Source organism: Lethenteron reissneri, chromosome 21 (genome assembly GCF_015708825.2).
Source record: "Lethenteron reissneri isolate LAM-NWPU_2019-01 chromosome 21, ASM1570882v1, whole genome shotgun sequence".
Lineage (NCBI taxonomy): Eukaryota > Metazoa > Chordata > Hyperoartia > Petromyzontiformes > Petromyzontidae > Lethenteron > Lethenteron reissneri.
This window is the reverse complement of record NC_083799.1, coordinates 21,376,821-21,388,303: the sequence shown is the minus strand read 5'-3', so window position 1 is coordinate 21,388,303 and position 11,483 is coordinate 21,376,821. Positions and strand designations below refer to the sequence as shown.

Here is an 11,483-nt window from a genome sequence, read left to right as displayed (position 1 = left end):
AATCGATAACCTACAATTCACGATTGTCATTTGGAAGTAAATCTGCTGTGTACTTTTGTAACCATGTGCTTGTAAATTATTCAGAGCTGTCAGGGAACTAAAAAGGACAATAAAAATGATGCAAATGGTTGATTCGGAGCTGATTCTCCAACTTCATAGCAGGTACTTTTGAGAGCATGTTTTTTGTTTGCATTCTGACCACAAGTATTGCGGTGAATGCAGACAATTACTTGTAAAAGGTTTCAGTTTGGTGTTTTAACATCTGTTTTGTTGCCAGAAAAAAAGGGGAAAACCTATTCTCAGGTACTTTTGAATTAAAAAAGTGGTCACGTGTCGAAATAAATGAAATATTTTCAATGAAAATGCTGTAAATCTTGACTTAAAGCTTTAGCCACTGCAGGAATTCATATTCTTTGGGTCTTTTGATAAAGCCACGTAAACAAAAAAAATCGATTTCAAGCTTTCGTGACTGCAGGGATTCATATTTTTGGTTCTTTCAGGTAAAGTTACGTAGAAGAGAAATAATAAAATAATAAAAATCAAACAATATTTCCCTTCTACGTGACTTTACCGAAAGAACCAAGAATATAAATATATTATTTAATATTTTTATTATTAAAGCCACGGAGATGGAACAAATAATAAAAATATATTTTTAATAATAAAAATTATATATTTAATATTTGTACTTGTTCTATGTGGTTTTACCGAAAGACCCAAAGAATAAGAAAATGCTGTCCGTCTGCCCTTGGAAGCTGCCTCCGACAGACCAGTATTATTCCTTATAACGGGGATTCCGAGGTGTGGGGGCACAGTGGCCCTGCCAGCCCTCAAGCCTCTTGAGACCAAACCCAATCAATCGCCAACTCCATGCATCTGATTAACAAGCAGCCACAGCAGATCTGCCTAAAGGTCAATCAATCCAATTACATTTATTAAATTACCAACTATGGGCAAACTCAACTGGAGGAGTGCTGTACTCCCGGTCACAGGTATAATAAAAACCCATGGGTGTGTGTGGTAGGGCATTCAAAGTAATATCGTGTCCTGGTAAATTGCTCGTGTCCCAACGCTGCTTTCAGATTTTGGAAATCTTGAGCTGACTCCAGGGTGTGGGGTACCTGGTAATAGCGATGAGTGCTTCCATTGTTTTTAGTAATTCCTGAAGCTCATGAGCTGTGTCACTGTGCTAAAGGACCTCACACTGGCAGGAAAAATGTGATGTCTACATTGCTGACAATTCTGGAAATAAAAGCAAATTTAAAGCCTACTTGAGTGCATGCCCATCGATTTGCCTCGTACAAGATGTCTTTCACTGTCATTTTAAGACAACTTATTTGATCTTTGGGCTTGCCAATTCCACAATACCTCGTTTAGCATGAGTCACCAACTGGAACCAAACTAGATTATGCTATATCCTATATGTTTTGGTTGAGTACCAATTCTGGTTGTGGGCATGTGATAAGCATGCAGGCCAGTTCCCTCAAAATACGGGCTCACTCGCACACCCAATAGCTCATACCAAAAGCTTGCAATGAAAAACTCAACCTCCATTGCATGGAATATAGCTGGAGGCCAACTTCTAGCATAACAGTGAAAAGAATCCTAACGTTTCTACAGTGTATCACTTCTGCCCATGGTGGTTCACACAGCAGTAGCAAGTTCAGTGCATGCATCAAAACAATGCCAAACATGCTGATGAGTTGTGTTAACAGGCAGGACACTTGAGTACAATTATTCAAGTCAGCAGATGATAGGCTATCTTGTCTTGCAGCCATAAATAATGAACACAACATACATTCAGAAACTCAATAGTGATTCATGCTTTTTGAACCGATTGCCTTGAAAGTTATGTTTAATTTAAAACCGGCGGTTACATAACAAAAGTCGCAAACAGCTGTGGTGTATGTTAGATAGCCATAACATAAATTGTCGACATTTCAGACTAAGTTAAATGCCTCGACTCTAAAACACTGCACATCATAGTATCCTGTGTTGGAAGGCTGCATGTCCAGGATGAAGATACTTTGAACACAACCAGCTTCACTTCAGTTCACTATAGTTTAAATAAACATCAATACTAAACATAAACAAATGGGGAAATTACAAAAAAAAACACAAGACCGCTCATGACAACATCACACTGGAAAAAATCAATACAAAATACATCGCCATAAACAACGTGGGTTTGCAACAAAGAAAGCCAGTTGCTCATGCTGTACAAATACAATGAAGCAATACTCTTCTTAACAATAACTTAACTGCACATTTGTAAAAAGAAACACATTCCGAATAAACATCCTCACCTTTGGTACTAATGGTTTACTCAGGTCACAGAGTGACAACCAAAAACGATGGCGCATTCATGCACCGACTCGCGGAGCGAAAACGCTCGGCTCCTCGAGGTGTTTTATTCCGGCCAAGTGTGCGTCTCCTGCGCATCCACAATTGCGTGAATATTGCAGAATGCAATACAGACACGTATCAGTGCAGCACGTGGATCCACAACTGGCAGCATTGCGGGAAATCTGCTCGAGGTGGTATGCTCGCAACTACTCTTTGGTTCTTTCGGTAAAGTCACGTAGGTATCAAATAAAATACATTAAATCGCGACGTTTCGGGCGCAACACAAGCGTCTGATGCTGCGGTTGTCCCACCTGATGACGGATGCTTGTGTTGCGCCCAAAACGTGATTTAATTTATTTTATATCTACGTGACTTTACCGAAAAAACCAAAGAGTATGGATCCCTCCAGTCACGAAAACTTCAAATCTAGATTGAATGCTCGTAACTGTAAAGGCAAACATCTGAACCAAGCCAATGTGACAATTATCGGTTTACTAATAATGTTATAATGCCTCATACTTCAAAGTGGAAAGTGTTGTGAGACCCCGAATGTATTCCCAGAATGTTACTTGTGGACAGTGTTGACTCGTCATTGCATCCCTGCAGGTCTCTCCATATAGGAATAGGAGAGTAACTGCAAATCTGAAGACAGTGATTTTAAACTAATGTATCAGTTTCAAGTCTGCTTGGATATATACTACTAAAGGCATTGCTCTACATAGTTAAACTATCACTCAATTATCCTTTAACAAACCTATCCAATCGATCAACTATGTTAAATTGGCGCAAAAAATGTATTGCCAACAAAGATTGACTTTAGAATTTACGAGTGACGAAACGAGATACGTTCCAATTTGGAGGTCTTATTTGGTTTAAAAAAGAAAAAAAACCTTTTAAAAGTCAGAGCCAGCAAGTCGTATGCAATCGGTCCCAGGACACAGCGTTCCAATTTGGAATGCTATAGCATCACCTTAAGACTCATCGGACCTGCTCCCAACAAACGCCAGTCTCACCCAACGTGGCACAGCGATGCCAGCGATGATGAACAATGGGCAAAGCTGTGGCCAGCAAAAACACAACACCCACTGGGAAGGATTCCGAGATGTGCTGTGCGCCATCGGAGTACTGAGCTCCAAAGGATTCGGAATGAACACTACACCTCTCATTTGGAGATTGGCAGAAGCAAACAAGTTTGGTTTGTAACAATAAATATATATTTTTGTTCCGTACAACCAATAAGAAACATTTGTTCTTTCCATTTGTAGTGAGTCACTTCTGAGACACTATTCTAGGAGGCAACGTTTATTCTACACTATATATCTTACACACTGTTCACACACGGGATAACTAATTACGGGTCAGAGCAGCCAACACGCTGCCGGAGACGAAGCACCTCGGGTTCCATTCCACCTGTCGAAAGCCCTGATTCAGCCTCGGGGCTTCCCTTTTATGCCCCTCAGCGTGGCCTGGCTCCGCCCTCGGCCACGCCCCTTCTGGAACCTTCCAGGAGGTTCTGGGCCGACCTCCACGTGCCACCTGCCCGGCCCCGCCCTTAACCACGCTCCCTCCTGGAACCCTCCAGAAGGTCCTGGGCCATGCTCCCCGTGTCCCCTCGGTCACCTTTGTCCTACATCCTTCACCCCGACCCATCACGTGCTTCACCAGCCGGCCGGATACCGTGTCCCCACATGCCCCTCTCCGCCAGCAGCCAGCACCACGCACCCTAGTGACCCACTGCGTGGTATTACATGCTGTGCTGGCTGCTACACCATATTCCCTCATTCTATTGTACCCAGCTCTACGCGCCATATTGATCCATTCTATGTCACTACACACTTAAGATTTATCAGTTTAAGTCCGTAGTCTACAATGAGTAAATTTGACAAAGGAAACTACCACCACCACCACCACCACAGTAACACCAGACCAGCACGAACACTCAATTATCTACTTTAGGCACAGCAAGGTCTACAAGTGCAGTTCAAGCAACAACATCCACCTTGTGCCTTTACCACAAAGCTGCCATCATCCCACGAGCAGTGCACTCGTCACGGGCTCGTTATCACTACATCGCACTCCGATGACAACCTTTATATGCGTCTCGTCAGATCTTACAACTTGCACATGAAAAAAATTGAAGTCCGTAAAAACTAATTTCAGAAATGTACATTAGGTGTGTAAACATTGCGGTAAACAAATGGTTACAATTTCTATTGGGGTGTTTTTGGCAGGATACTATAGTCTGAGGGTCTGATGCAATGCAAGTTGGTGCTGATGCACAGCTCAAATCCATGTGACTGACACAGAAATCAAACATGACCCTTAATCTGAAAATGTTCCCATGCGCAGTGGATACAGCTCAGTGACTACATCGTCTGACTAAAAAGTTACTTCATAGTCACTGACCTATTCCAAATGTATTTGTATCAGTAATGCTCAACTCCGGAGAAAGCAAAACCAGTAGCATCTATAAAGGAAGTCTCGTATTGAATGGGCACTGGGAAAGAGTTCAGGCTGCAATTAGGGCTGTGATTAAATCTTGAATTACTGTATATTTGGTCTGGGCTGGGCCTGTTACCAGCACGACTAATTTACAAAGTCATTGAACACAAGGGAAAAAAAAACATCTACAGATGAATGCCTTCATTTGATAAAAGAGCAGTCAAACCACACTAGAAACATCATGCAACTTCCGATGTGACTGCTTTTCTGATTGAAAGGTTTTCAAGTCTCGGACGTCTCTGACTGCAAGAGGGATGATAACAGCCTTCATTGCACGCACGTACTACACCACTGGTTACAAACACATCTCACGATGCTCCGAAAGCTTTAAATACAGACGACACCCACCTCGCAAGGCCACAGCAGGACGGCCAAACAGTGCAAACATAGAAGACCACAACTCGATTCTGACTACAGCCATCCCAGAAGCAGCAAAACCCCAAAACGCACACTCAGGACCTGGATCAGGATCTAAGTCAGGACCTGGGTCAGGACCTGAGTCAGGACCTGGGTCAGGACCTGGATCAGGACCTGGGTCAGGACCTGAGTCAGGACCTGGATCAGGACCTGAGTCAGGACCTGGGTCAGGACCTGAGTCAGGACCTGGGTCAGGACCTGAGTCAGGACCTGGGTCAGGACCTGGATCAGGACCTGGAGCTGACCGCCAACGTCGTGGATGAGGGGCAGGGAGAGACAGTGGTGGAACACGTGATGATAGATGAACCCCTACGCACGTGGGATTGTGAGTCCACGCTTCAGCTGATCAACGCCTATAGGAACTTTGTGGAAGTGTTCAGCAGACGCCTGCACCTTAAGAAGGAGATATCGGCAGAGATCACGCGGCACCTGCAGCAGCTCGGACTCAGATTCCAGGCGGTGCAGGTCGAGGGTCGCTGGAAAACGCTGACCACCGCCTACCGCAGGGCCCTGGTGCTGAACCGACAAGCCAGCGGCAGCACGGAGCGGCGCTTCTGCCGCTACTTTAACGAGCTTCAAAGCATTTTGGGAGACGGTGGGGCGCAGGCTGCGGGGGGCGGCAACATGGCCGCCGGGAACTCGGGAAGCGCCACAGGAGGAGGGGAGGTCGCTGATGGAGCTGAGTCTGCCATCCTCCACCCGGCCGCCTCCACAACCGCCAGCAGCACCACGGTCGACTTAGCCTCAAATAAGTCGTCGGTCTCCCTCGCGGAGGCGGAAAAACTGGAGGAGGCTGTCCGCGTGGAGCGTAAACGCTGGCGTCGTACGACGGCCCAACAGCCACAGCCACCACCGCCGCAGCCAATGCTACCATCACCACAACTACCGCCGCGACAAGTACAGTGACAGCAACAACCCCAGCCGCCGCAGCATCTATACCACCATCATCACCACCACCATCAGACACCGAAGTACAAAATCGCAAGCTACTCGCTGTTCGGCTCTACCGCAACCCCCCTGGCTTCTGTGAGCGTGGCCGCAGCCTCCTCATCCTCCTCCACCTGCTGCTCACCTGGTCACCCCTCTCACGTGACGCTCGGCAGACAAAGCGTATACGTACTACTCGTATTGCAAGACCTCGCTCGTTTATCAAATTAATATTTATTTTAAAAAATTGTGCTGGTCTTGCAAAACACTCGCAGACCAAGTTACTCGCAACCCAAGGTTTTACTGTATTTGGTTGGATATAATCAAACAGGAAAAGAGAATTCCTGTAATTGTTTTACATCGAATTATCTGTAAAGATGTGACCGGAGATGAAATTAAGCAATCAGATCACGCGCAGGATCTAGACGGACTGTTGCATTGTGAGATTGTTATACATTGAGATTGCTTAGGGAGGCATTCATCCCAGCAGTTGATTGATCATGGCTGATATCTGTTAGAAATTATTTATGTTAAAATCAGTGACTGCACAGAGCTGCAAGCCAATCTTTCACGTGGACACTCAATATAAATATGTAGTCGTAGATCCGTTAGGCGTGCTTCAGCAGAAACCGTATGGTGATGCGCAACGGGCCTAAGGTACAGAGATGTACTGCCTCGTGTCTGTATGCGTTGGTGTGTATAGAAATGGAGTGCTCATATTTACAGTAAACAAACATATTCACGATAACAATAACATGCAAATGTAAAAAGTTTAGATGTAAAGTTGTCCGATTTTAAAGAAATCCCATGTTGTTGATGTATTGGTAAGCCAAACATTTTCAAGGATCTGCCTGTTTAGACTAAGCTTGTCCATTTTTATAATGTAAATGTCGGCCTAGTTAATTAATTATATTAAGTTGCCAGGTTTAAATTCCTAAATTTCCTCTTCTTAATATATTAATTCCCTGCACAAATGCATCACAGGGATTTTCATTGTATGCATATTTATGTTATATAACTGTGACTTGTAATGTGCATACGAACTTTATCTGACCAGACACTTAATATTGCAGCCAATTTACTTTAAAGTACTGCAGATGCCTTAGTTATAAGCAGCTCAGCACTACTTATTAACCAAACTCACAATATACAAGTGACCGGCTCATTATAGACATACAAACATGTCTTTAATGCCCTTATACACACACTTTTGATGATTGTTGGAACTACCAAATATTTAGCATATGCATTTGACGTATGATACTTCCTCATATAAAGCCTGCTATATCAGCTGAAAAGAGCCAGTACCATTTTAGTTGCTTTTACTTTGCTATGTCATGAATATGTGCTTGCATTCAACTAACAGGGGACAAGTCAGGTACTTTGAAGGGTGATCGCTGCTCATAAAAATGGGCAGTGCTTAAGACTCAACACATGTAAACACAACAAACTAAAAAGTATCTAACGTCTAACCAGATGAGAGCTTCTCAAAGAACCCTGGCAATCACATGACCATTTCTTTGTTCTTACGATACAAAAGCACAATTGACATGTGGCATGTATACACGAGCTGGACTCTCGCCGTCTGTTGGGGCTAAGATTCAGTGTGCGGTATGTCCAGTAGAGGCCACTGAAAGCCCACGCAATGCTCACTGAAGCTGCTTGCAGTCTCGGAAAATGTAGATGCATTTGCAGCAAGAAAAGTGTTTCACTGATACACTTTGAAAATCGTGCTGGAGATGCGGCTGCCGAAGTCTTGCCAGCAGGGTGTGCGAAATCTATTGCCGATGAACCTCACCTGCATCTGCATACTTTTACTGAAAGTCGTATATATGCAACTGTAATATTATTGTGAATAAAAAAAATCTGAGAATGTTATTCAACTAGCATTAGAGAGAGTGGATAAGTCTCCTATTTTATTCACACATAAGCAACCATGTTTAGCTGACATTTCATGCCTATCACGTGACCATAAGCAGCCAATCAGAAGGCAGATTCCCTCATGCAATCTCATCCTGAATTTAAAAATATCACAATACTTTTTGGCAGTATTTAAATGTGTCTTTTGGAAACACTTTCTTGCGGCAGATGCATACACAAGTACTGAAACCCGAAGAGCAAGTGTTCCCTGGTGCGTGAATTTTAGGGAAAGAAGTTCTGTAACATTCAGTTTATCAAATGTTTTAACGCGATTTTAAAAATGTAACGTTGCTTAAGAGAGACCACTCTGTTAGCTTAACTAAAATGCCCTGAAATAATGTTCTGACCACAACAGAAATAAAATAAAAGCAATTTAAATATGACGATAGCTTACTTTAAATGGCCGCAGAGTGTACGCTCAGAAATGTATAGAAATATAAGCAGTGAGCGAGTTCCACAGTTTAGATGTGTAAGTAAAAGGGAATTGGCCTGCTGCGTGGTTTTATACGAAGAGCCACACAATACGGACGGCACGTGAGAGCAGAGAGAAAGTTTGAAGCACAGCTATCTTGTCCTGAACACAGCAGTGGCCAATAAGTGGCTCGCAATCCACTTGTGGATCTCAAAATATTTGTTGTGGATATCAGAACAAATCAGAACACTTACATAAGCAGACAGCAATTTTCGTTACGGCTGACGGCAAATAAAAATCCTCAAATAAGAATTCACTTAAAAAAACTTCTTCCAATAGATGGCGCTAGTACTTTATGTCGATATGTTAGTGTATTGGCCACTGCTGCCTGAACGCATTTTGATCACCCCTTGTAAATACTGTCGATGCTCAATGTCATATTTATTTAAGCACTTACTTCTAAGTGTACAGCGAGCAGAGGTTTTTAATGACCGATTATATTCGGTGATGCTCTTGAAGGGTTGCAATAGATCTAAGTTGTCTTGTGGTTGTTGTTGTTGTTTGACTTGCATCCCACTGGGATTTTTGCACACAGCGTTGGTGTACGGTGTTTTTTCTGCAATATTTTTGCTGTCTTTTCTTGGATTTTCTGTTTGCACTTAGTCACATATTCACTTTAAGATGTTTTTTGTTCATGTTTTTGTTTTTTGTTTGTTGCGGTTGCACCCGATTCAAGAGCTGAATGGCTCACAGGGCTATACCTAATAAATGAACTTGAACTTGAACGCAGTGTCAAAGTCACAGGGCCACATGTGAGGTCGATACACTTGGCGTGCGCGCGCACACACACACGTACATGAGTACCCCGCCCTGTGCCGCCCGCTCGCTCGCTCGCTCACACCATGCTCTCCAGGTTGTCCTTAGTGGCAGATTCAGGCAGTGGCTTGTCGGCCACATTCCCCGCCTGCAGGTACTTGTGCTCAAACTGTTGCAGCAGGTGAACAATCTCCTGGTGTCCGAAGCGCACGGCCTCATCCATCGGGGTGTTACCCCACCTGTGGGTACATCACGCACACGTGAATGCACACACAGCAACAGTGCACATCAAAGCACCGCAGCACAGAGTAATGGTCAGAAATGGATAGCAGCGTGCAGCAATGCAGTCCAACAGAGAGTAATGGTTCAACAGTACACAGGTTTCTTATTTGAGATGTATGTTCTACAGCTGTTGATCACGACAACGCAAGGTTAAGTGGCATTTGCTATTTTTTTTTACGAAAAACTATAACTCTCAAACAGCCAAACTATGGCAATCTAGTGTGAAATCTAAGAGCGTGGAAATCGACATTCCAGGCCGGCCTGCATGGTTGCTTTGGTATTACTCGTGAGTCATCACTTCCAGTGCCAGAAAATAAGCATAGAGCACAGGCAAATTCTGTACGCCACATTTCATTCGGCACCATCATGTAAGACCTAGCATCTCCATATTCTCATCACTCAACAGGCATTCAAGTGGCCCCCTGTATCAACCCTGAATATTCCCCTCCCCCCCCATATGCAAACAATTAAAAGTCAAAAGCGTTTCCATGGCACAAGGGACAATATTGATCTTCACTGGCAGCTTTGAACAAGCGTTTGGAAAGCCACATTCTATCACAAGAGCCGATTTTCATACTGAACAAACGCTGTTGATCTCCACTACCATACTGATTTCATAATCGACAAAGGGATGAGGAATCCCAACTGTAATTTTAACGTGCAGTCTTTAATTTGTGAGTAGGGCACTGCCACTGTATATCTCAGACAGACAAGGCCATCACAAACATCACTGATCTCCTTCTGCACGATGAGCCACTTTATAATCAGTCACAGAGCCACTACTGCCACCAAAGACCTCATCATCTGAAGGACCGAGTAAATGTGTCAGTCTCTTCTTAAGAATTTCCCTTGTTTAGTCTAAAGAACACTTGGGCATATGTATGACCTTAAGTTATTGTCATCAAAGACAACGACTCCCTGCGACGCGTACTGGCGACACGCTTACCTGTCTTTGGGAGTCGGGTTCACCTTGCATTTCTCCAACAGGAAACGCACCACGTCCTGGTGGCCTGTGGTAAAGCAACCCGTCACGTCAGATTGAGCTTGAAGTACGCGAACAATACAAATACCATAGGGCGGATGTGAGATTAAACCGGCTCTTTTTCAGTTATCTCTGGGACCAGTGCACTTTTCAGTGATGTAAACACCACGTGTTAAATGACACGTTAACATGAGGTTAGTGCTGTCATTTTGACAGTCTCATTCTAGAAAACCATTTAACTCAAAGAAATGAGTGTCAGTGTCTCCATGCTCGTAAAAGAGGAAGACTCAAACATATTAGTGGCCATGCGCCAGCAATTGAAGTGTCTGTTGATTACCAATGGGTTGATATTGATTTTATCAATCCCACAGACACGATGGGCTGCAATGACAACCGACTGGAATTTGAAGTAAAAAAGTGATGACTGTAAGATGAGCGCCTAAAGTAAATGACACAGTGGCACTCGGAGGGCCCAATTGATAGGAGTGCATGGGCCACCAAATACGCGAGTTGCGGTCCAACAGGGTGGTGTCTACATAGCACACAGGGACCTCACCTTCAGCAGAACCCACGTGCAGCGCTGTGCGGTAGTCATAGTCCCTCTGCTCCATGTCCATTGCTGACAAGGCATACCTAAGCACAAGCAAGAAACACAGAGTTAAAATACACCACTTAAATGTGCCATTCACACCAAAATAGCATACACAAAAACCTTGAACAGTTTTTTAAAACTGTATGGTCCCATTGGACAGTTATTCAGTGTTATTTATCTCAAAAGAATGTATACTTGTTTTTTTACCAAATTGGTTTTTAAGACTATGAAGATTGCAGGTATAGCCAGAGATGCCACGAAATGATCAAAACGCCACATCGGTGGTA

General features: G+C 43.7%; 1 protein-coding gene across 2 annotated transcripts in view; it reads right to left on the bottom strand.

Moving 5' to 3' along the window:
* Positions 1-150: 150 nt before the first annotated feature.
* Positions 151-11,483, bottom strand: part of LOC133345388 (glutaminase liver isoform, mitochondrial-like) — a 67,423-nt gene continuing 56,090 nt past the window's right edge. Inside the window, exons 16-20 of one of the 2 annotated variants that reach the window (XR_009755436.1) lie at positions 11,161-11,237; positions 10,569-10,632; positions 5,488-9,579; positions 5,392-5,415; positions 151-5,319 (exon numbers count right to left, since the gene is read on the bottom strand). Coding sequence is in view for 1 of the 2 variants with exons in the window: in XM_061556093.1 (XP_061412077.1) it covers positions 9,420-9,579; positions 10,569-10,632; positions 11,161-11,237 (301 nt within the window). In the remaining variant the exon portion in view is untranslated. Of the gene's footprint in view, positions 9,580-10,568; positions 10,633-11,160; positions 11,238-11,483 lie in introns of both variants that reach the window. The other variant, XM_061556093.1, reaches the window with a different exon arrangement.